The sequence below is a fragment of the Lynx canadensis genome, chromosome B3, assembly GCF_007474595.2.
Source record: "Lynx canadensis isolate LIC74 chromosome B3, mLynCan4.pri.v2, whole genome shotgun sequence".
NCBI classification, from domain to species: domain Eukaryota; kingdom Metazoa; phylum Chordata; class Mammalia; order Carnivora; family Felidae; genus Lynx; species Lynx canadensis.
Window position 1 is genome coordinate 74,298,937 of NC_044308.2, and position 23,754 is coordinate 74,322,690.

The window sequence follows — 23,754 nt, forward strand, 5'->3', positions numbered from 1 at the left end:
TGTGTAGCTGTCATGACATGTCACAATTTCCACTCTGTTCTTTAGGATGACTTCTTAAGAACAGGATGGGGTTCCCATTCATCTTTGCCATTATGGCATCCCCTCTCTTCCCCACCACCACTTTCACATCCAGTGGCTGCATAGGTGGCACTCAATAAATGCTTTTTGAATGAATGACACACACCAGAGATAATCCACACAAAGCATAGATCATTTATTTCCTTTCTGGCCCTGGGCTCAGTACATAGATGGCTTCTCTTCACCCTTTGGGTTGATAATTTTCTCTAGGTTGCTGCTGATGATATGATAAAGCTCAGCCTGGAAGAAGGTCAGAAGGGTGGCAGTCAGGTTCTTGGCCTTTCCCCTATCCCCTTCAACCATCTCCCCTAGGGGCTTACCCCACACTCACGTAGAAGGCCCTCAGGTCCAGCACCATGGCCCTGAGCTCCCCATAGGCTGCCTCATCTCGCTCATGTACCAGGGCCCGGTAATCCATCTGGGATGTGGGAGGCAAAGCTGAGTCAGCCCCATGGGAGACTGGGACATTAATCTGGTTTCCCCATATAGGGAATAGGTAACTTGAGGATGAGTCCCTTCTCAGCACCAAGAAATGGAATCCCACAGGATCAAGCAGAGAAAAGGGTCAAGGTTTTGAAGCCAAATCAGTTTTTCTAGCCAATTCTCTTGGTTTAATATTCTCTACATTGGGAAGATCAGAAAACAGACAAGGAAGACCTCTATCCCCTCTTCCTTGCCCCACCTCAGCTAAAAGACTGGTGGACTATCCACTCACTACATGAGTCTCCTTAGAGGCCTTGGCCACAGCATCCCCGCGTTCTGAGAAGTACCTGTCAAAAGCAAGGGGATAATGACAAGAATGGGTAATGAGAGAGAGATATACCCTCAGAACCTTCCCAAAGCCCTCCATCATCCTGATGGAACCGCCCAGCTTTGGCAATCCCAAAGAAATGTTCCTTTAGCCCCTCTTCTGGCCCTCCAGCTGCCCTCACTTGGAAATGGTTGTTTGGAAGGCTTCCACTTTAGTCTTGACTGCATTCACCCTCTCCAGCACCTTCTCCTATGGTAACAAAAGAGATGGGAGGCAAGAAAAACACTTCATTTCCTCTGTCCTTCACTCACCATCTTCCTCCTCCTCCTAGTTCATGTCTAGCTCCTATCCCTCACTCCCCAAGTCTCTCCCTGCTCTCAATGTCCTCACACACAGTTTTCTTACCTGGATTGCCACCCCAAAGTCATTTCCATCCTCAATCTTGGGGATCAGGTGCTGGATCCATGTGATCACCTATATTAATGATCATGTAGGAATCATTCAACAAACGTACTGGGTTCTTACTTTTACCGCCACTTCCTAATAACAGCTATATTTAATTGAACACTTATTATATGCCAGCTACTGTGATATATATATATATATTATATATATATATATTATATATATATTATATATATATTATATATATATATATATAATATATATATATATATAATTTAATCTTCACAGCAGTCTTAGGATGCCTGGGTGGTTCAGTTAAGCATCCGACTTTGGCTCAGGTCATGATCTCACAGTTGGTGAGTTCGGGCCCTTTACTGGGCTCTCTGCTGTCAGAGTGGAGCCTGCTTCAGATCCCCTCTCCCCTTCTCTCTCTGCCCCTCCCCCACTCTCTCTATATCTCAAAAATAAATAAACATTAAAAAATATTCAGGGGTGCCTGGGTGGCTCAGTCAGTTGAGCGTCCAACTTCGGCTCAGGTCACCATCTCACAGTTCATGGGTTCAAGCCTTGCGTCAGACTCTGTGCTGACAGCTTGGAGGCTGTTTGGGATTCTTTGTCTCCTCTCCCTCTGCCCTTCCCCCACTCATGCTGTGTCTCTCTCATTCCCTCCCCAAAATAAATAAACATTAAAAAGTTAAAAAAAAATCTTCACAGCAGTCTTCCAAAATATTCTTATTGTACCCGCTTAGCCGATGAAAAAGCTGAGTTGCAAAATGTCCAAGGAACTTATTTAAGGTTACCAGCTAGGTAAGTGATAGAGTCAGGCTTTGAACCCAAGCAGTCTCCCTCGAGGGCCCAAGCCCCCAACTCACTATGGCATAGCACCTGCATGGTGTACCGGGTACAGAGGTGGGTTCTGACACTATGGAGGTGGATACAGCACAGTCTCTGATTACAGAGACACCACTGTGGTATCAGAGGTCTAGCAGAATGAGAACACAAAGTATCTAACCCCAAGGCACAGAGGAAGTTTCCTATTTCAGCAAGAGGAAGGTTGAAGGACTGGTTGAGGGACTTGTATCTCTGAAGACTAGGGTCTAGCCTGGCTTTTCTTCCCTTTCTCTTTCCCCCAGTTCCCAGGCTTACCAGAATGCATTTTTCTTTGAGAGTCCACACTTCTGGCTTAACCAGAGCAAGTAGGGCGAGAACCTTCTCATTTCCAGGGAGAAAGCCACACTTAGGGACTGTGAAAAAGAGGGCATTCAGGCCCCTTCTCATCCAACAGTCAATGTGCCATTTCCTCTTCCCTAGCCACCCCTTCCTCTCTTACCTTCTTTCTTCTCCTGCTTATCTGTTTCCATCTAAGGTAAAAAGGGGGACAGCAGCTTTAGAAATGTCTTGGAGGTTGCAGGGTTATCCTCCCCACCTGGATTATAGTTTGACCCCTGAACACTGAGTGCCTCACCTCATCATCCTTGGGTGGGGGGTCTGGGATGGGGATGTCTAGTGGGGCCCGGAGAGAGGTCAGGTCAGCCACATTGAGGGAGTCCTCCTGCACAGAGCTCAGCATCAGCAGCTGCCCAGCCTATTCCCCTCATTCTGAGTCACAATCTTCCCTCCACACAGCCCACCCACCCACTGTCTAGGCTCGGGCCTCACCCCATCCTACCATTTCCAGTCCACTACTCATAACTGTTCTCTGCAGGCTGAGCCCAGTTGTTCGCTGGAGGGGCTGGGTGGAGAGGAGAGAGGCCTTGGGATGGAGTGAGAAGGGCCCACACTACTCACTTGCAAGAGTTGATTCAGGTATATGATTTTCTGTGGTAAGAATCTGTAGAGGAATTCCTCTGCCTGTGGGTTACATTGCAAGGGTGGGGAATCTCAGAAGATGCTCAAGAGATGTCTGAGAAGTAGGACTGGAAGGGCCCTTGTAAATCATTGACTCCAATAATTACAAATAAGGAAACTGAAGCCATAAGAAGTGAAGGGACTTGCCCAAGCTGGGAAGTGGCAGAACCAAGGTTAGGGCTTTGGGGCCACAGCTTTTCCCTTCTACACCAAAAGAGGGGAGAGGAAGTGGCAGAAGTGGAGAGAACATTAAGAGGGGTCAAATTAAAGGGGGAGATGAATAATTAGCCTTAGGTAAAGGTTTGAGAAGGGAAGGAAGGAGGGCCCAGGGTGGGTCTGGGGGTCAGTCTGAGAGGTTGCGGCCCTCAAGTACTGGTCTAAGATTCCGAGTCAAACCGCTTGAATCTAGAAGACTTACCTCCTGAAAAAGATTTTGCCTGAAGATATCCACCTGCACAGAGAGCAGTACCCGGATGTTGGTTAAGGGTCTCAGTTGTCAAGAGTAAGATCCCACCCACAAAGGGATGCCCTCCAACTTGGCTCAGGCCTTTCCTACCACAAGCCAGATTTCCCTGGAAGCTCATGCTCAGTGCAGAGACTGGTCAGAGGACAGGAATCTGGGAATCCCCCGGCAGAAGTGAAAGCACTAAGAAAAGGTTGGGGGAGTTCTCTGGCACGGCCTTGGTCCCCTGGAGCACCCAGACTGGCCACCAGCCAGGAGGGCTCCCCGACCCTTTCCTGGCTTCCCGATCCCCCATTACCTGTTTGCGGGCTTCCCCGCTCAGGCGCACCCCACAAGGCTTGGCCATGCTGCTCCAGTTGCAAGATCTCCGGTCTCCCGGCTCTCTGCCCGGCCTTTCGCTTTCACTCCGCACGTCCAGGCCCGCCCCCCTCGGCCCCGCCCCCTTCCTTCTTTTCCCCCTCCCTCTGGCAGTCTGCAAACTGTAGGGAGCCCCTCTGTCATTCTCAGCCTGCTGCGACTAGTAAAGGCGGTACGGACTCGGTCACAAGCCCAGGGGCTGTCCGAGGGAGGGGTTAGTATAAAAGTGGGACCGCGGAGACAGTACCGGGGCTGTCCCTCGGAGAAGGGGAGGGGCTTGCAGGAAAGGGCAAGGGCGGTCCGGGGAAAATCCAGGGTTGAGGTGGGATGGGTAGGAGAGTGGGGAAAAGGGGGTGTTCAGTGGTGGGGCTCCCTCTAGAAGGCTCAACTGCAAGGAGGGCCCAGAGAGGGATCAGGATGGGAGAAGTGGGAGGGCGGGCCTGGGGCTGAAAAGGGATAGCAGGATATGGAAGGGAGCAGTCTCGGGGGATTCCTCCGGGAGGGTTCCCTGCCTTGAAGGGCGGCTGGAGAAAGGGCAGGACTCGCTTGAGTGGGGCCCAGACCGGCCAGAGTGGAGTCCCTACAGAGTGGGGCTTTCCCGGTGGGGACCAGAGCAAAGCCGACTGGTCTAAATAGAGAAGGCTTTGAGGGAAATAAGGTAACCCCTCGCCTAGGGCTACCCGGAAAGGGGCGGAACCAGCCTAGAGGAAGGCGGGGAGGGGCGCTAGTTTGGAATTTAAGGCCGAGATGCTCTGGGGGCGGAGTCAGGGACCATTTGCCCTTTTCATTGGCTGGGACCTGACTTCCCTCCTGCCCACGCCCCCTGATTTCCTGACCCCTGCCTGTCCTAAACTTAAACCCCTCCCCTTCCCCTGAAACCAGGTTGCAATCCCGCCCTCTTTGCTAGTACTTCCTGTTCCCGACTAACACTGGCGCGGGGCCCGGGGCCGAAGAGTGACCGTGGCCTGAGTGACCTGGGGTGGCTTCGTCGACCTAGTCAGGCCACGAAGCCCGACACCGGGCGGGAGGGGCAGCGCTCAGGCAGCGCACAGCCTGCGCCAGGTCCTGGCGGGCGGCGGGGCTGGGGCTGACTCCTGTCTCAGGATGCCGGGGGAGGAGGAGGAGAGGGCCTTCCTGGCGGCCCGCGAGGAGCTGGCGAGCGCCCTGAGGAAGGATTCCGGGCAGGTGTTTTCCCTGGAGCAACTCCAGCCGCTACTGGTCACGTCTTTACCGCCAGCAGCCCGTTACCTGCAGCTGGACGCCGCACGCCTGGTCCGCTGCAATGCTCATGGGGAGGTGAGGCCCGGCCCCCGCTCGGGAGGGGGACGTAGGACTTGAGGCCTGGGCGGGGCTCACAGCTCTCCGCTCTCTGACTGCTCCCAGCCCCGAAACTACCTCAACACCCTGTCCACGGCCCTGAACATCCTGGAGAAATACGGCCGCAACCTCCTCAGCCCTCAGCGGCCCCGGTACTGGCGCGGGGTCAAGTTTAATAACCCTGTCTTTCGCAGTACGGTGGATGCTGTTCAGGTGAAGCCCCTGGGCCCCTGATGGGAGAAAGGGACTTGGCCTGGGCTGGGGGGTTGGTAAGAAAGGGCCTGACGCTGTGCTTAATGGGGAGGGCTCCAGCCCTAGTGGGAAGGGGGCCTGCCTGGTGGTGACTGGTTTGAATGTGTGGTAGGGGGGCCGGGATGTTCTGCGATTATACGGCTACACTGAGGAGCAGCCAGATGGGTTGAGTTTCCCTGAGGGGCAGAAGGAGCCAGATGAGCATCAAGTTGCTACAGTCACACTGGAAGTACTGCTGCTTCGGACAGAGCTCAGCCTGTTGTTACAGGTGAGATGTTGAGGTGTCTCTAGTCCTGAGGACTTAAACACCAGGCCTGGGGAGCCCAGCCTAACTCCACAAGCAGTCTTGCGGGCCCTCATGCTGCTGAACCATGGGCATAGTCCACATAGCAACCTGGAAACTCCCCATACTCTTCTTCCTGTGGATGTTGGGAGACTAGGGCTTTGAGGGAGGACCTTGTCCTAGGGCTCTAGGTGGGAACTCTTCTTACCTTGTTTGCAGAATACTCACCCAAGACAACAAGCACTGGAGCAGCTGCTGGAAGAAAAGGTTGAAGATGATGTAAAAAAGGTAGGGATGGGGCTCTTAAGACCTGATGAACAAAGGGGATAGGGGTTGTGGGACTGTGTGTCCCCAAACTCTTGCCCATTCCCTGCCCTTTATTTCTCAGATACTGAAGCTCTCCGAGTTTGCCCCCTTGCTGAGAGAGATTGCTCCTGGCCCCCTCAACACGCCCTCTGCCCCAGGTATTATTCATCCTGTAATGGGAGGTGGGGGGCAGTTTCTAGTAGACCATATTGATGGAAATTTGGGGCCCTCCTCTGTTTATGCTTTTTGCCTTTAAAAAGAGATTAAAATTGTTTCCTTGGGTCTGGATATGTTGAATAGTAGTCTGTAATTTGTTCTCTTCAGCAAATTCAGATTAACTTGGTCTCTTTCAAAAGGATGTTCAGTTTTTCCTCTCCTGTTCTCCAGGCTCCACTCCTGGTCCCTGCTTCCTTTGTGGCTCTGCGCCAGGCACGCTGCACTGTTCAACTTGTAAACAGGCCTTGTGCCCGGCTTGTGATCGTCTATTCCATGGACACCCATCCCGTGCCCATCACCTCCGCCAGACCCTGCCTGGGGCCCCACAGACCACCTGCCTGACCCCCAGGTAAGAGATCTTCTCTTCTGAGTGGGAATGAAGTTAAGAGAACTTAGAATTACTTATGTACTATGTGTCAGTTTCTCTGCTAAAAGCTGCTTCATAGAAGGCAGTTAGTTACTGCTTTGCAAGAGGTCACAGACATACATATGAAGCAAGTAGCAGTCACAGCCAGATGTTGTGCAAATAGGTAGGAAGAGGAGGAACCGAGCCTAAAGGATCAGCTCAATCAGTAGGATTTTAAGCACCTAGTGTGGGTCAGGCCCTATGTTAGGGGGATAGCTATCACAAGATATGAACTTCAAGATATAATTTTTTTTAAGTTTATTTATTTTGAGAGAGCACAAACAGGTGAGGGACAGAGAGAGAGGGAGAGAAAGAGAGAATCTCAAGCAGGCTCCATGCTGTCAACACAGAGCCCAACACGGTGCTCAAACTCACAGACTGTGAGCCAAAATCAAGAGTCCAAGGCTCAACCAACTGAGCCACCCAGGTGCCCTTAAGATATAATTAAATGTTGAACAGTCTATGGGTATGGAGCATTCCAGACAGAGAACAACATGCACAAAGGACAGGGCTTGTATTGTCACACAGAGAATGAGGGATGCCTGGGAATAAGGGACCCAGGCACCAGGGCCCCCTCAGCAGACCATCTCTGCTTTTTTGTTACAGCTTACCTGCCTCAGCATCACCACGGCCTCAGTCAGCCTCCTTGCTGGCCCTGGGAGACAGCTCTCTCGTGCTTCCCCTGAAAGCTTCCTCTGATTCTGCAAATGCCCGTCTGCCCTGGCACTGTGCTGCCTGTGCCATGCTAAATGAATCTTGGGCAGTGCTCTGTGTGGCCTGTGATCGGCCCCGAGGCTGTAAGGGGTTGGGGCTGACAATGGAGGGTTCCCAAGGAGCTGGGGGCCTAGAATCTGAACTTGCACGGGGTCGGTGGGCCTGCCAAAGCTGCACCTTTGAGAATGAGGCGGCAGCTGTGCTGTGTGCCATATGTGAGCGACCTCGGCTGGCTCAGCCTCCTAGCTTGGTGGTGGATTCTCGGGATACTGGCATTTGCCTGCAGCCCCTTCAGGTAACCTGTTCCTGGCCTTCCCAGCCGTCCCCGTTCTTTATTTGCACCTGTTACCACAGGCCATTCTCGACTTCTTCATCTCCTGTTTTCCTTCAGTTCTTCTGACTCTTCCCCCCCCCTCCCCCCTCCCAAACCTGTCTGTATTTCCATCTTGAGCCTCAGCCGGCTTTCAGTTGGATAATTCTTTTTGCCTTCCCAGCAGGGGGATACTTTGCTCTCCTCTGCCCAGAGTCCAGTCTGGTACTGTATCCACTGTACCTTCTGCAATTCTGGCCCTGGCTGGGTGTGTGCTATGTGCAATCGGACCAGCAGCCCCATCCCAGTACTGCACGCCCCCCAGCCCCAGGCCAGCTCTTTGGAAGAGCAACTCCCTGAGCCAGGGCCTCCACGACGCCTCAGTGCCCCCCTGCCCAGTTCCTGTGGGGACCCTGAGAAGCAGCGTCAAGACAAGATGCGTGAGGAAGGTCTCCAACTAGTGATCAAGATCCGGGTGAGGATTTGGGCCTGGGATGAGGTAGGGTTGAACTAATGGGGGAAAGGAGGGGCTGCAGTTGATTAATACAAGTTCTTGTAAACCTAGTCATTAGCAGCAGCTGCCTCTTATTGAACACTGCCCGTATGCTGTGCGGTGCTCACGTGATCCATATGTCTGAGCTCAACCGCTGTCAGCATTTTGGTTTGGGCTGAGGGTGGGTGGAAGGTGCCCTTCCTGATGGGCCATCTGTCTGGGTGGGACTGTGCCTTAGGAAGGGGAAGCTGCAGGTGCCTGTCCAGAGGAGGTTTTCTCGGCTCTACAGTACTCAGGCACTGAGGTGCCCCTGCAGTGGTTGCGCTCAGAGCTGCCCTACGTGCTGGAGATGGTGGCCGAGCTGGCTGCACAGCAGGACCCGGGCCTGGGTGCCTTTTCCTGTCAGGAAGCCCGGAAAGCCTGGTTGGATCGTCATGGCAATCTTGATGAAGCTGTGGAAGAGTGTGTGAGGGCCCGGCGCAGGAAGGTACCGGCTGTGCTGACAGGGCAGGCAGGGTTGTGGGTCTCAGAGCCTCTCACACTCTCTTGCTTGCCATTTCCCTCTTCACTCCTTCTCTCTACCCCCAACTTTCAGGTGCAGGAGCTCCGGTCCCTGGGCTTTGGGCCTGAAGAGGGGTCTCTTCAAGCATTGTTCCAACATGGTGGTGATGTGGCACGGGCCCTGACTGAGCTACAGCGCCAGCGCCTAGAGCCCTTCCATCAGCGTCTCTGGGACAAGGGCCCTGATCCCATCCCTTCCTGGGATGGGCCAGACAAGCAGGTGCTGGGAGGAGGTGAAGAATCCACTTAGAGGAGCCGGGGAAAGGCCCAGGGGTAGGACTCCTGGGGCCTGACAGCCACTTCTTCCCTCTCCACCTGAATCACCTTGCAGAGTCTGGTCAGACGGCTTTTGGCAGTCTATGCGCTCCCCAGCTGGGGTCGGGCAGAATTGGCACTGTCACTGCTGCAGGAGACACCCAGGAACTATGAGCTGGGCGATGTGGTGGAAGCTGTGAGGCACAGCCAGGACCGGGCCTTCCTGCGCCGCTTGCTGGCCCAGGAGTGTGCTGTGTGTGGCTGGACCCTGCCTCGCAACCGGGTAAGCCTCTTCCCTCTGGGACGGCCTTAGAATGACTCTTCCCTTTGGGCCCTGCTCCACTTCTCTTGTCTCCCCTGTCTCTTGTCCTGTCTTTTGCTCTGCAGTTGCCCATGTGCTCCCAGCAGTTTCTAGGAAGGGGAGGGCAGGAATAGGCTACCTCCCCCCCCCCAACTTTTTTTTTTTTTTTTTTTTTTTTTTTTTTTACTGTTCCACTATAGGAAGTTTCATACGTAGAATAGTATATTTCTTCTCCGTGCCCACCCCGCCGCCCCCATGTATCATTACTAAGATTCTGCAATTATCAGTGTATGGCCAGTCTTTATTCCACTTACACAGAAGATTATTTTGAAACAACTCTTACAGTCTATTTATAAATACTTCAGTATATATTTCTGAAAGGTAAAAGTCTTTGAAAACATACCCACAAATACCATTGGCACACCAAAAAAAATTACCAATAATTTTTTTAATTACCAATTTATTTATGCTGGCGGTGTGTGTTTTTTGTTATCTTTTTACTCTTTATTTTTTCTTTCTTAAAAAAAATTTGTTTTTAAAGTTTACTAATGAATCTTGAGAGAAAGGCAGGGGGTGCCAAGAGAGGAGAGAGAGAATCCCATTGTCAGTGCAGAGTCCGATGCAGGGTGAAGTCAAGGGTGATGAGCTGAAGTCAAGAGTTGGATACTTTGGGGCACCTGGGTGGCTCAGTCGGTTAAGCATCTGACTTTGGCTCAGGTCATGATCTCACAGTTCATGAGTTTGAGCCGCGCATCGGGCTCTGTGCTGACAGCTCGGAGCCTGGAGCCTACTTCGGATTCTGTGTCTCCCTCTCTCTGACCCTCCCCCGTTCATGCTCTGTCTCTGTCTCAAAAATAAATAAACTATAAATAAATAAAATAAAAAATTAAAAAAAAAAAGAGTCGGATACTTAACCAAATGAGCCACCCAGGCACCCCTTTACTCTTTATTTTAAAATAATTGTAGAGGTGCCTGGGCTGGCTCAGTTGGTTAGGCGTCCGACTTTGGCTCAGGTCATGATCTTGTGGTTGGTGTGTGTCAGGTTGGTGGGTGCTGACAGCTCGGAGCCTGGAGCCTGCTTTGGATCTGTGTCTCCCTCTCTCTCTGCCCCTCCCCTGCCCGTGCTCTGTCTCTCACAGAAATAAACATTAAAAACAATAATAATAAAATAAAATAATTGTAGATTCACAGGAAGTTGTAAAAATAGTAGAGTCCTGTGTGTGTGTGTTTTAATAATTTATTTTTTAATTTATATCCAAGGTAGCATATAGCGCAACAATGATTTCAGGAATAGATTCCTTAATGCCCCTTACCCATTTAGCCCATCCCCCCTCCCCACAACCCCTCCAGTAACCCTCAATTTGTTCTCCATATTTAAGAGTCTCTTATGTTTTGTCCCTCTCCCTGTTTTTATATTATTTTTGCTTCCCTTCCCTTATGCTCATCTGTTCTGTATCTTAAAGTCCTCATATGAGTGAAGTCATATGATATTTGTCTTTCTCTTTCTCTAATTTCACTTAGCATAATGCCCTCTCGTTCCCTCCAATAGTTGCAAATGGCAAGATTTCATTCTTTTTGATTCCCGAGTAATACTCCATTGTATATATATACCACATCTTCTTTATCCATTCATTCATTGACAGACATCTGGGCTCTTTCCATACCTTGGCTGTTGTTGATGGTGCTGCTATAAACATTGGAGTGCATGTGCCCCTTTGAAACAGCATACCTGTATCCCTTGGATAAATACCTAGTAGTGCAATTGCTGGGTCATAGGGTAGTTCTATTTTTAATTTTTTGAGGAAACTTCATACTGTTTTCCAGAGTGGCTGCACCAGTCTGCATTCCCACCAGCAGTGCAAAGAGATCCTCTTTCTCTGCATCCTCTCTAACATCTGTTATTGCCTGAGTTGTTAATGTTAGCCATTCTGGTAGGTTGAGGTGGTATCTTATTGTGGTTTTGATTTGTATTTCCCTGATGATGAGTGATATTGAGCATTTTTTCATGTGTTGGTGGCCATCTGGATGTCTTTGGAGAAGTGTCTATTCATGTCTTTTGCCCATTTCTTCACCAAGTGTTGAGTTTGATAAGTTCTTTATAGATTTTGGATACTAACCCTTTATCTGAATTGTCATTTGCAAATATCTTCTCCCATTCCATCGGTTGCCTTTAAGTTTTGCTGATTGTTTCCTTCACTGTGCAAAAACTTTTCATTTTGATGAGGTCCCAATAGTTCATTATTTCCCAAGTCCTGTGTGTTCTTTACCCACCTTCCCCCAATGATGACATCTTATATAATTATATAATATATATATGTAAATATATAAATATAAATATATAATCTTATATAATTATTGTACTGTATCAAGACCAGGAAATAAACATTGGCACAATGTTAGCAAGATTGCAGATCTTGTTCATTTTTCACATGGATGTGTGAGTGTGGCTCTGCAGTTTTATTCCACTTACAGGTTCATGTAACCACTGAGACACAGATTGTTCCATCACCACAAAGGAACTCCCTCATGCAACCTCTTTATAGTTGTAACTTTCTTCCCTTTCTCCTATCACCTGACAATATCTAGCCTGTTCTCCATCTGTATGGTTTTGTCAGTTCAGAAATGTTATTTGTTTGTTTCCTTTTAATTGAATGTGAATGCCTTTGGAGGGCAGTCTTCCATTTACTTTAGGCCTCACCGTTCTCTTTTCTTCCAACTAATGACAGTCTTTAGACATTTGGATTGCCTGCCAGGCACTTGTTGGCATTAAGGGTTGCTACCTTGCCCGGTTGTTAATTAGACCCTGGTTTCTCAGTGGACACCTGGCTAATGCCTCTTCCCCAGGCTGGCGGCTATGGCTTCAGACCCCCTCCTCTCCCTGCCTCACCCTATAGATGCAGGCCCTGACTTCCTGTGAGTGCACCATCTGTCCTGACTGCTTTCGCCAGCACTTCACCATCGCCTTGAAGGAGAAGCACATCACAGACATGGTGTGCCCTGCCTGTGGCCGCCCTGACCTCACCGATGACACACAGTTGCTCAGCTACTTCTCTACCCTTGACATTCAGGTACTTCAGTCCCTAGGACTTGGGGTGCCCTGGGCTTTGAACAGGAACCCTGCCCATCCACCATTTCTGCATCCTGTCCTCAGCTTCGGGAGAGCCTGGAGCCGGATGCCTATGCACTATTTCACAAGAAGCTGACTGAGGGTGTGCTGATGCGAGACCCCAAGTTCTTGTGGTGTGCCCAAGTAAGTGGCCTACCCAGGGCAGCTGACTGGAGGGATGGAGGAGGGTTGGAGGTGCCAGGTCAGGCCTGAGATAGCTTTATGCTCTTGCACCCACAGTGCTCCTTTGGCTTCATATATGAACGAGAGCAGCTGGAGGCGACATGTCCCCAGTGTCACCAGACCTTCTGTGTGCGCTGTAAGCGCCAGGTGAGGCACATTCATCCTTTCAGAAATAACTTGCTAAAGCTGCTAGCAGGTCCTATGTCAGACTTGGGGTGTGCTGAAGCACAGAACAGACATGAACTCCGGGCTCAAAGAGCTTACAGACTCCAGGAAAGGAGGGAGGGAGGCTGAGGAGGAGGGGCAGTGAAAGAAAGGTAAGGTAAAGGAGGAAGGAAGGGAGAGAGCATAAGTACACGTGGCATTAAATTCTACAAAGAAAACACAGGACTCTGAGATTAGGAATAACAGAATGGACCTACTTAGGATGGAGAGGTCAGACAAGTCTTCTCTCAAATGGTTTAATTTAAGCTCAGGCCTGAAAGTTAAGAAGAAGCCAATTATGCAAAGGATATTCAGGACAAAAAGAGCAACACATGGAAAGGCCAAAGTCAGAAAAAGTGGTGTGTGGTTGGAGCCCCAAGATCAAGGGTGAGAGTGGTGGGTGGTCAGAGAGGAGCTAGCTGCCAGATCAGGAGAGGCCATGGGGCCAAGTGAGGAAGGTATTTGCCTTTTATTCTAAGACGAAGCTAGGGGTGACACTCTTTCATTTACCTGTTAAAAAGTTTAATATCTGAAAAAAGTTTAATATTTGAGTGCTCACTTTGGCAGCACATATTCTAAAAAGTTTAATGTTTGATACCAAAAAGTTCTATTACAAAACACGTTAATAAAATGAATACCTGAGACCCTACCACTAGACCTCAAGACTAGAACACTCCAAAAAAACCCCGAACAAACCACACACACAACTAGAACACTCCCAGTACTGCTGAAGTTGCCTGCCTTACACTCTGAAAGACATTTTGGCTGCAGGGTGGAGCATGCACCATAGGGGAGCAGGAATGGAGGAAGAGAGACCACTAATTGAGGCAACACCTGACCTGGCCTGGAGTAGAATGGCCAGAGGAGGGATGAAGAAAAAGGGGACAAGGTTGAGATAGGCCTGGGTGGTGGGAATAAGACCTGCCAGTGAACATGTGCTGGTATGAGGAGGCCAAAGAACCAAGGCTGGCCCCTCAGTTTGAGATTGGAGCAAATGGTGAATGGCAGTGCCATAAACGAAGCCAGGGATCTCTAGATCTGAGAGGAGGGGTGGCCCTTAAGAAGGGCCCGGGGTGGGGTTTTCATGTGAAGCTTGCTTTCCCTCCTGCAGTGGGAGGAGCAGCACCGAGGCCGGAGCTGTGAGGATTTCCAGAACTGGAAACGCACCAACGACCCAGAGTACCAGGCCCAGGGCCTGGCCATGTATCTTCAGGAGAACGGCATTGGTAAGGTTGTCCTGTTAGGCCTGTGTGCCCACTCATATGTCACTGCCAGTGGCTCTCTTCCTGAGGACCTTGTGGAGCAGTGACAGCCCCAGCCCTGACCTGCTGTACCTTACAGATTGCCCCAAGTGCAAGTTCTCGTACGCTCTGGCCCGAGGAGGCTGCATGCACTTTCACTGCACCCAGTGCCGCCACCAGTTCTGCAGTGGCTGCTACAATGCCTTTTACGCCAAGAATGTGAGCCCAGAGAATGGGGGTGGAAGGGATAGAAGGGTGGGAGGCTGCTACTGGGTGTGAGGGGCAAAGACATTGAGGAGTCGCCTAGGGGAAGAGAAGAGGAAGCCAATGGGGTGTAAAGCACCTCTCTCTGTCCCCTCTCCCCTTTCGCTTGCTCCAGACCCTCCAATGTCTCCATCTTCCCCCATCCCTACACCCCTCATGCAGGGGTTCTGAGAAGCCAGGACCCCAACAGTCTCCAACTTCCTCTCTCCCATCTGGGTTTCCGCCAGAAATGTCCAGACCCTAACTGCAGGGTGAAAAAGTCCCTACATGGCCACCACCCACGAGACTGCCTCTTCTACCTGCGGGACTGGACTGCTCTCCGGCTCCAGAAGCTGCTACAGGTCAGGGGTGGCCAGCCTGGCTGGGTTTGTGAGTTGCCCAGGGTAGGAGGCAGGGCTCAGGGTGACAAGAAAGGAAAGGTTCTGTGCTGGGAAATTCAGTGGGCTGGCATCAAGGGGATCCTAATGCCCATCCATCTGCCCCTCCTCAGGACAATAATGTCATGTTCAACACAGAGCCCCCAGCAGGAGCCCGGGCAGTTCCTGGTGGTGAGTGTCAGGACAAGCCTTGGAGAAGGGGTGAGGGTGGGCTGGGCTTCCACTGTATGGTGGGTAAAGGGGACAGTTGGGTCTGTGGTCAGAGTCCATCCTGTGCTTACTTGTGGGCTTCTTAGCGAGTTAACCTCTCTGGACCTTGTTTCTTCCTCTGTGACATGAGAGTAATATCTCCTTTGCAGCTAAGCTATTTTACCTGAGGGCCTAGCAGTTGATACTAATTTTCTTCTCCCATTCCCAAAGGATGATGATTTTATTAGTTAAGCAGTATTTAATGAGACTTGCTAGTTGCACTGTTTTAGGTTCCATGAGGGTGACAGAAAGATGTTACATATGGTTCTAACCTACCCCACCTCTTATTTCCATAAAGTAAGACCTTCACAGACTAAGTTAACTGGGCAAGAGCTAAATCGCAACCAGAAGAGTTGTCCCAAGAGAGTATGTGATAATAAAAAAAGAGAGAGAGTATGTGATTATGGACCCAAAGCAAGCCTAGATAAAAGCAGGGCCAGCGGGGCGCCTGGGTGGCGCAGTCGGTTAAGCGTCCGACTTCAGCCAGGTCACGATCTCGCGGTCCGTGAGTTCGAGCCCCGCGTCAGGCTCTGGGCTGATGGCTCGGAGCCTGGAGCCTGTTTCCGATTCTGTGTCTCCCTCTCTCTCTGCCCCTCCCCCATTCATGCTCTGTCTCTCTCTGTCCCAAAAATAAATAAAACGTTGAAAAAAAAAAAAGTTAAAAAAAAAAAAAAGCAGGGCCAGCAAGGCCCCTGCTTCTGTTATCAGACTTGGTCTGTTGCGATGGTATCTCTAAGTGCATCCCTCCCCACCACTACCACTGTTAAAGCAGTCCCTTCCCTGGAGGCTGCCTCCCATGCCTCCATTGATACCCCAGTTCTCCCGGGGCTTTGTGGTCAGTGACCTCCTCCCAACAAAAGGGTCCCTTCCTTCCCTTACCCTTAGGTGGCTGCCGAGTGATGGAGCAGAAGGAAGTTCCTAATGGGTTTCGCGATGAAGCCTGTGGCAAGGAGACTCCAGCTGGCCATGCTGGCCTCTGCCAGTGAGTATCAGCAGGAGCATAGTGTTGGGCGGGGCGGTGGGGGGGGGGGTGCGGGGCGGGACATGCAGGAGGGCTGAGGATACACATGGGTAGTAAAGGAGGTCTCTGGAAGTAGTAGGTCCTGCCGGGAAAGTGAAGGAAGGGCTCTCTGGGCAAGGGCATGGCTAGGTAATAGCAGGCAGTGTGCACAGGGGGACAGTGCCTACAAGTGCAACTGGGAAGAGTTGTCAGTCTTGTTCGTCTGAGTATGCCAGTGCCCAGCAAGGTGTTGGGCACACTCAGTTAATACTAGCCAAATGGAAGAACAAATATTCCACCCTGCCATCTCCCCAGGGCACACTACAAAGAGTATCTTGTGAGTCTCATCAATGCCCACTCACTGGACCCAGCCACCCTGTATGAGGTGGAGGAGCTGGAGACGGCTGCTGAGCGCTACCTGCATGTGCGCCCTCAGCCAGCAGCTGGGGAAGATGCCCCTGCCTACCACGCCCGCCTGTTACAGGTAAGGCTTCCCTCCAGCCTCGCCTCTGACCCCACACTCTAGAAAGAAGTCCCCTGTCCAGCTTGTGTCTGAGTTTTAAACTGCCAGTATCATCTCTCTCCTTCTGCAGAAGCTGATGGAAGAAGTGCCCTTGGGACAAAGTATCCCTCGCAGGAGGAAGTAACTGAGGGCAAGGATCCTCATGAAGGTCTCATGGCCCAGCCTCCTCAGGAACAGCTCCAGCACCAATAAAGAGGCATCTCCTTGCCCAGGCTTCTTGGTGGTCCTTCTTCCTGGCCCCACCATCTGGGGCACCAGGGAAAGAGGGGGGTGAACACAGCTTTGCCGAAAGGGTCACCTGCAGCCTACCACCTGACCATTCTTGGACTCAGGGCTAGGAAGGAATTGACACCATGGATGGCCAAGGAGCTCCTCTCCCCAGCCAGCCCCTTGGCCTGGGCATTCTCCTCCCCTGCTTCCTTTGTTCTTTCATGGAATTCAGTTGATATTTGAGGTCACCTAATAGACACCAAGCAGGCACGATGGGGGAACACAGATGCACCGGTGGTACAGGGCTAGCCAGAGGCCTCAGGCCAGACTCCACGACACTGGCCTCCCTGGGAAGCAGTAGTGTTAACAGAGATCAAAGAGCATCTAAGGGAGTAGGGGACTGAGCCTGAGCGGGAAGGGGGCCCTCTTGTGTCCGACAGCGGGATTCCAACAGTGAGGTTCTCAGGTGCTGCTTCCCCCTGGCGGCAAGCCGTTGCCCTGCAGCTCAAGCCACGTGATTTCTGAGAAAAGGCCCTTCCTGGAGGAGAACTGAAACTTAGGGTGGGGACTGTAGAAAGGGGCGGAGAGATCAGGAAGCTGCCTAGACGGCTGCCGAGCTGAGGTCAGCTGGGTCCTGGGACAGCCAGCAAGCCGCTCAGGTAAGATCAGCGGACATCCGGATGTCAGCGTGGGTCTAGAGCTAGAGGGCCCCGCCGGATTGGAGGTGGGGGGGGGGGGCGGGGGCTCCTGGGGCCCCTCTGCCAAACAGGAATATACAGACCACCTGTGAGCCAGGACATAGGGGGTTTGGCCTGAGTGAGAGAGTGACTGGGGACCACTGTCCCCAGCCCTATAGGCAAAGCACAGGAGGTCCCTGCTGTGGGTTGTTCAGGGAAGTCAGCCCCGGCTCCAGCTGACCCTGTTTGTTTTCTTGCTTTCTGGCCCTGCCCACTTCCGCTGGAGCTCTGCCCCACCTACCCCAGAGGCAAGAGGAGGGGACAGATGGGGGTCAAAGGATAGGTTGTGGGGGTGGTGGGTGAGGGATCTATGAAGCATCTTGCAAACTGATACTGCCTTCGCAGATGCTTGGGGCAGAGACCGAGCCTCTCCCCAGGGACCACACCAAGGGAGTTCTCTTCCAGACAACAGATTCCTGAAAAGTCAGTTTTAAGACCAGCGCCTAGGGTTTCCTTCCAGTTGTCGGAGCTTGGGATGTTAGGGTGTGTTTTTTGGTTACTAGTGATGGGAGAAAGAAACGGTTTGGCCTCAGGGAATTGTGAGAAATGTCCACAGGCAAAAGGTGGATGGGGTCTCTGGGGGCCCTTGCCAGAATCCAACCCCAGTGGTCAGGATCTCTGCAGATGTTCCCTCCTGAAGTATCAGTTCCACTGATGCTGCCTGCTGCTCTTGTCCCCAGGATGGCATCGGGCCGGGCACGCTGCACCCGAAAGCTGCGGAACTGGGTGGTGGAGCAAGTGGAGAGTGGGCAGTTCCCGGGGGTGTGCTGGGACGATGCAGCTAAGACCATGTTCCGGATTCCTTGGAAGCATGCAGGCAAGCAGGACTTCCGGGAGGACCAGGATGCCGCTTTCTTCAAGGTGAATGGGCCTGGAAACCAGCCCCTCCGAGGGAGGGGTGGAGTAGACACAATCTCTCACCCTCAAGAGGTCTGCCTGGGTTTCAGATAAAGGGGAGATGGGAGGGTAGAGCCAGCCGCATTGTCGTCACAGCCCAAGACAAAATGAAAATTCAAAAATTGTTGAGGATTTCAAGACAGCTGCAGCAGAGCGGGGACCTGAGCACTGGGCCTTCTGTGCAGGTGCTCAGGCCGCAGGTGCCCGAAGCCGGCTGTAGGAGAGGGTCAGCTGGGCAGGGTAACATGCTGTCTCCTCTTTACTTCCTGTGTTTCTCAGGCATGGGCGATATTTAAGGGGAAGTACAAGGAGGGAGACACAGAAGGCCCTGCTATCTGGAAGACTCGTCTGCGCTGTGCTCTCAACAAGAGCCCCGAATTTGAGGAGGTTCCTGAAAATGGCCATAGGGATGGAGCTGAGCCCTACAAGGTGTATCGGCTGCTGCCATCGGGGACCCTCCCTGGTGGGTGTCCCCTTGCCCAGCCGCTCCTAGAATCAGCAGACGTGGACAGGGGGAGGATGGAGATAGGAGGTTTCTGGGAGGGTGGTGGGCCTCCCTCCAGGCCCCTCAGTCAGAGTTCTGCCCTGTCCCTGGGGTACTCCTACCCACGTTCCCCTGCCTGGTCCTGCACATTCTTTCACCGTCTCCTCTCTCCCTTACCCTCTGTTCCCACTTAAGGCTCTGACCTTTCTCCCCCTCCACAATATTCCACAGCCCAGCCAGGGACCCAGAAATCACCATCAAAGCGACATTACAGTTCTGTGTCCTCTGAGAGGGAAGAGGATGAGGGTACCACAAAGAACTGCATACTCAGTCCCTCTTTGATTGAGGACCCCCTCAAAAACGTAAGAGCTGGGGAGGGAACGGAGTGGGCCTGAGGGCAGGAGAGTAAACTAGGGGAGAGGTCAGCCAACGAATAGACACTGTGTCTGCAGGAGGAGGTGGGGGCCAGTGGGGAAGCAGGCCATTCAGAATTTGGGAGCAGCAGCAGCAGCAACAGCCCTGAGCCTCAGGAAGGTACCACCTCCCCTGCCTCTGTGTTGTTCCCCTACAGCCACTCCCTCTGGCCCTTGGATTCCCCAGTCCCCATCTGAATGACATGCCTCTGCTTCCCTTATAGGTACAGACACAACAGAAGCCCCTTTCCAAGGAGATCAGGTGTCATTGGAGAGTCTGCCTCCTCCAGACTCAGGTGTGTGGTGTTTCTGACTCCTCTCTGCTCTCTGTCCCCCCCAGGTTGTCTCCCTGTAGCTACACATGCATTATCAAGGATGTCGGGGCTTGCAGGAAACAGGGCCCACCTTATCCAGACAGAGGCATTGCTTTCCAGGCGGGACACCTGGGCAGACTCCAACCTCCCAACAGCTCACTTCTCAAAAATACTCCTCGTGTTCTCTCTCTCTCCCTCCCTCCCCCCCCTTTTTTCTCAAAATGAATAAATAAACTTAAAAAAGGGGGGGGTGGGTGAAGGGAGCGCTTGGGTGGCTCGGTTGGTTAAGCGTCCCACTCTTGGTTTTGGCTCAGGTCATGATCTCACGGTTTGTGGGATTGAGCCTGGTGTTGGGCTCTGAGTTGAGAGCGTCTAGCCTGCTTGGGATTCTCTCTCTGCAGCCCCCCTCAAAATGAATAAATAAACTTTTTAAAAAGTATCCCCTATGCACTCTGTTCCCTGGAAATTCACTTTGAGACGTTCATTTCTGTGGGTCAAGTGGAGACCTAGTCTTCAGGACCTTCTTATAAACCGTAAGACCCTGGGCATTAAGCCTTGAGGCCTCAGTGGGCATCAGCTACCCTTGTGAGTGATGGCAAAGCCTCACAGGATGCCCCCTGGCTGGTAGGGTTGGTGAGAGGGCAGATGGGGAGGGAAGTGCCTTCTCTAACCACAGAAGGTCGACTGCTACCCCTGCCCTTGCTTGTGTTCCCTCTGGGCTTCACGTTTCTCACCAGCAAAATGAGGATGTGGGGTTTGCCAGTGGCCCCTCCTCATTCCCCAGGACCTGGTGCTGGCCGGGTGGACCCCTGGGGTGAAGCACTGGTGCAGCTGGCCGTTCTCTGTTCACAGACTACTCGCTGCTGCTTACCTTCATCTACGGTGGGCGCGTGGTGGGCGAAGCCCAGGTGCAGAGCCTGGACTGCCGCCTTGTGGCTGAGCCCTCAGGCTCCCAGTATGGGATGGAGCAGGTGGTGTTTCCCAAGCCTGACCCACGAGAGCCCACCCAGCGCCTGCTGAGCCAGATCGAGAGAGGTGTCCTAGTGGCCAGCAACTCCAGAGGCCTCTTTGTGCAGCGTCTCTGCCCCATCCCCATCTCCTGGAACGCGCCCCAGGCGCCACCCGGTCCAGGCCCGCATCTGCTGCCCAGCAATGAGTGCGTGGAGCTCTTCAGAACCACCTACTTCTGCAGAGGTGAGGCTGTTGCAGTTGAGCTGAGCCCCTGCCCCCATCTCTTAGGACCCCCTGGGACCTTGCAGTCTCTGCCACCACCCTGTGTTCCTTCCAGTAGATCCTTCGTTACAGCCCAGGCGTGGCACCCTGCACTTGAGCGGTGCACACACATCCTGTGGGGCCCTGTGCTCAGCCCTGGCAGCTGTCTGGCAGCCAGCCTTCCCCAGCCAAGGTCTCGGAAGATGAGGCTCGGATGCAGCTCAGCACATGAGTCACATGTTGGGGACTGCCACCACATGGCAGCATGCAGTAACGGGAAGGTGTACCTCGCAGCCCTCTCCTGCGTATGCACTTGCACGGGCCGACCCCATATTTGGGAGAGCTCGCACACCTCCCACACACTAGCCCTGCTGCACCCCGGGCAGCTCCTCCGGTTGTCCTTCTCCCGCCCGCCCCTGCCTGGGATTCCACTTCCTGCCTCCATTCACCTCTAAATCTCACCTTGGGAGTGGAGGCCAGGAGTACAGGGGACGCAGAGTGGGAGTGTTGCAGGGCCACGCGTGCCCTCGGCAGGGAGGGTGCGAGCAGACAACAGAGGTGGGGACACTTCTGTGTTAGCAGCCCAGGCTGCTGCCTTGAGGACTCTAAGCTCTTCCAGCAGAGAGCTTTGAGGGTGTATAAAAATCGGTTACCTCTAAATACTTCTTACTTGAAAAAGGGGCACCTTTTCCTACTTGCACATGGGTGAGTAGCAGCTTAGTTGCTGGCATCCCTCCTGGTATGAGGCAACAGCCGTGACCCTGCAGCTCCCGCTCTGGCCTTGGTCTCCAATTGGCCCCACACCCACCCCTCTTTCTCCATGATGGGTCCCTCTCTATTCCCTCCCTGCCTGTGGCCTCTGCCTTCTTTCTTCCAACCCTTGATCCTTTCTCTTTCATCAGACCTGGCCAGGTACTTCCAGGGCCTGGGCCCCCCACCCAAGTTCCAGGTGACTCTGAACTTCTGGGAGGAGAGCCCTGGCCCCAGCCACACCCCGAAGAGTCTTATCACAGTGCAGGTGAGTTCAGGGCAAGGGAAGACTAGCCTGCCTGTGTGAGTGGGGTGTAGGGGGTTCCAGGTGGAGAAGGGCCTTTGGTTGGCAGGGAGGAACTCCTGGGGGTATGTCTACCCCAGCTGTGCTCATGATACTCTCCCCTACCTTTCCTGGCACAGATGGAGCAGGCCTTTGCCCGACGTTTACTGGAGGAGACTCCTGAGGAGCAGGCAGCCGCTCTCTCCCTGCTGCAGAGCCTGGGAGACCCGCCTTCCTCCTCTTCGCTCTGTTCCTCCTATCTCCTTTGAAAGAAACTCATTCTCCACACTGTTGACCTGGCTCCCTTGGTGATCATTCTTGGTGGTTGTCTGTGATGGTTGTGTCCTTGAACTGCTCGTGTGCCTGGCTGGTGGAGAACTGAAGGATGATTTTTATCCTTTTTTTAAGTTTGAGATATACCCTCTTTCATTTCTGAGAAACTGAATTGGGAAAAGTCCAAATGGTGTGAACTCAGAGGACCTTTCCTGCTTCCCCCAACCCTAAAGCCAAGCACTTTATATTTTCTTCTTAGATGTTCACTGGGGATTTAAAATAAAACTTTATTGAAAGAGGAGTCATTATCTGCTTTGTTGGGATGAAAAGGTAGGTAGCAGGGGTCACAGGGAAGTGATAGAGATGTAATTTCAGAGCGGTGTACTTGGGTTTTCTTCCTGCTGACCTCTCCAGGCCCCTTTCCCCTCCTCCACCCGCAGCTTCTGGCTAGGAAGCTGTCTGGCCTCTGTGGGTTCTGAGTTTGGGAAGAGGATTGAGGTTAGCCACCCAGAAGAGCACAGCCTACAGCTGCTGTAGCTACCAACTTCACATGGAAAAATCTGGGCTCCACGGTTCTTGGCTAGAGGCCTCTGATTCGGGCCTTACAAGCGGCTTAGGGTTGGACTCTGGCTGGAGGTCTAAATGAACAGGAGAACTTGAAGTTGACCTCAAACTATGGACTAGAGGTGCTGGGGTCTGGGAGGGGAGGGGAAATCAGAGGGAAGAAAGAGCTTCTGTGCCTCCTGTGCCGAGGGCAGACCAGGCCCTGGTATCTCTTCTCCCAGTATATGGGGCACTGTCGCCCCAACATAAGGGGACTCCCAAACTGGTTTCCTTGCTCTACCTAGACCCCACCAAAGACCATGTGGCCTAGACTGCCATGTCACCAACACTCTGTTCGCCGAGATGTGAGGGCCCTAAAGCAACTGACACTTCTTTCCCATACCCCTGTGTTTATTTTGCCACCAAACTGGAAGTTCTTCCTTTACAGGCAACTTGTCATCTTACCTCTCCATTCACATCCAGCAGATTAGTTCAGACGTAAGTCCCCACTTAACCAACTGCCACAGCATCCAGCTTCCCCCCTCCTATATGTGACACCAGCTTGGAGGAAGAGGAGCCTCCCAGACCAGACTTTACTGTCCTTTCGCTCTTATAAGCCTTCCCTGGCTCAGCTATGTGATCAAGCCTAGATGCCTAGATCCTCGAGATTCTTCTTGCTGTCTCACTTGACAAACTTCAGTGCTGCTTTTGAGCCTTTCTGCCTCCTTGGACCTTCGTTCTCTTCGGTCTTGCCCATCATCCTCCCGAGAAGCCAAGAGTCCAAACAGGAATCTGCATTAGCAGGGAAGAAAGCAGGTACTGGGTGCACAGGTACGCAAGGCCTATTGTGCCCTTGATTTTCTAAGATTCCTCCTGGCCTTTCTTCTTTGCACTTGCTGTCTCCTTGACTTCCATTTTATTTCTTTTCTTTATAATTTTAATTCCAGTCTAGTTAACATACAGTGTTAAATTAGTTTCAGGGGTACAATATAGTGATTCAACAGTGCTATACATTGCTCAGTGCTCATTGTGATAAGTGTACTTTTTTTTTTTAATTTTTTATTTGATGTTTATTTTTGAAGGAGAGAGAGGCAGAGCATGAGTGGGGGAAGTGCAGAGAGAGAGGGAGACACAGAATCCAAAGCAGGCTGCAGGCTCAGAGCTGTCAACACAGA

At 52.2% G+C, this 23,754-nt stretch overlaps 3 protein-coding genes across 7 annotated transcripts; 2 read left to right on the forward strand and 1 right to left on the reverse strand.

Moving 5' to 3' along the window:
• Positions 1–190: 190 nt before the first annotated feature.
• Positions 191–3,988, reverse strand: PSME2 (proteasome activator subunit 2). Of its 2 annotated transcripts, none has more exons than XM_030318804.1 (11): positions 3,844–3,983; positions 3,501–3,533; positions 3,023–3,085; positions 2,700–2,786; positions 2,565–2,595; positions 2,381–2,478; positions 1,235–1,303; positions 1,011–1,078; positions 794–848; positions 410–496; positions 191–318 (listed from the first exon to the last, which is right to left on the reverse strand). In XM_030318804.1, the coding sequence occupies exons 1-11, from the start codon at positions 3,889–3,891 to the stop codon at positions 238–240; spliced, it is 720 nt and encodes a 239-aa protein (XP_030174664.1). In that variant the 5' UTR covers positions 3,892–3,983; the 3' UTR covers positions 191–237. The 2 variants fall into 2 exon arrangements, with proteins under 2 accessions (XP_030174664.1, XP_030174666.1); XM_030318806.1 differs by having other exon boundaries at positions 198–318; positions 399–496; positions 3,844–3,988.
• Positions 3,989–3,998: 10 nt separating this feature from the next.
• Positions 3,999–16,677, forward strand: RNF31 (ring finger protein 31). Of its 4 annotated transcripts, none has more exons than XM_030318762.1 (22): positions 4,002–4,116; positions 4,785–5,198; positions 5,286–5,432; positions 5,584–5,739; positions 5,974–6,042; positions 6,143–6,218; positions 6,448–6,625; positions 7,289–7,691; positions 7,891–8,181; positions 8,438–8,686; positions 8,795–8,980; positions 9,092–9,298; positions 12,211–12,384; positions 12,468–12,566; positions 12,663–12,752; positions 13,921–14,035; positions 14,151–14,269; positions 14,542–14,655; positions 14,805–14,862; positions 15,826–15,922; positions 16,256–16,424; positions 16,534–16,677. In XM_030318762.1, exons 2-22 carry the CDS (start codon positions 5,007–5,009, stop codon positions 16,585–16,587), a joined length of 3,243 nt encoding a protein of 1,080 aa, XP_030174622.1. In that variant the 5' UTR covers positions 4,002–4,116; positions 4,785–5,006; the 3' UTR covers positions 16,588–16,677. The 4 variants fall into 4 exon arrangements, with proteins under 4 accessions (XP_030174626.1, XP_030174622.1, XP_030174625.1 ...); XM_030318764.1 differs by having other exon boundaries at positions 4,023–4,074; XM_030318765.1 differs by having other exon boundaries at positions 4,002–5,198; positions 7,894–8,181.
• Positions 16,678–17,362: 685 nt separating this feature from the next.
• Positions 17,363–22,337, forward strand: IRF9 (interferon regulatory factor 9). Its single transcript, XM_030318785.1, is given in 10 exon segments — positions 17,363–17,893; positions 18,091–18,271; positions 18,587–18,770; positions 19,023–19,153; positions 19,244–19,325; positions 19,429–19,500; positions 20,371–20,712; positions 21,633–21,748; positions 21,904–21,993; positions 21,995–22,337. Coding segments are annotated over 10 exon segments (1,287 nt in total). The 5' UTR covers positions 17,363–17,885; the 3' UTR covers positions 22,076–22,337.
• Positions 22,338–23,754: the final 1,417 nt, after the last annotated feature.

What these genes read in the sequence shown, in the direction of transcription:
- PSME2 (XM_030318804.1), bottom strand. Translation starts at nt 3,891, where the DNA reads ATGGCCAAGCCTTGTGGGGTGCGCCTGAGCGGGGAAGCCCGCAAACAG. An exon ending in GGCAAAATCTTTTTCAGGAG is followed by an intron (nt 3,086 to 3,500) that starts GTAAGTCTTCTA and finishes TGTAACCCACAG; the next exon opens with GCAGAGGAATTCCTCTACAG. An exon ending in TTCCAAACAACCATTTCCAA is followed by an intron (nt 849 to 1,010) that starts GTGAGGGCAGCT and finishes TGCTTTTGACAG; the next exon opens with GTACTTCTCAGAACGCGGGG.
- RNF31 (XM_030318762.1), top strand. Translation starts at nt 5,007, where the DNA reads ATGCCGGGGGAGGAGGAGGAGAGGGCCTTCCTGGCGGCCCGCGAGGAG. An exon ending in GCTGCAATGCTCATGGGGAG is followed by an intron (nt 5,199 to 5,285) that starts GTGAGGCCCGGC and finishes GACTGCTCCCAG; the next exon opens with CCCCGAAACTACCTCAACAC. An exon ending in GGCCATGCTGGCCTCTGCCA is followed by an intron (nt 15,923 to 16,255) that starts GTGAGTATCAGC and finishes CCATCTCCCCAG; the next exon opens with GGCACACTACAAAGAGTATC.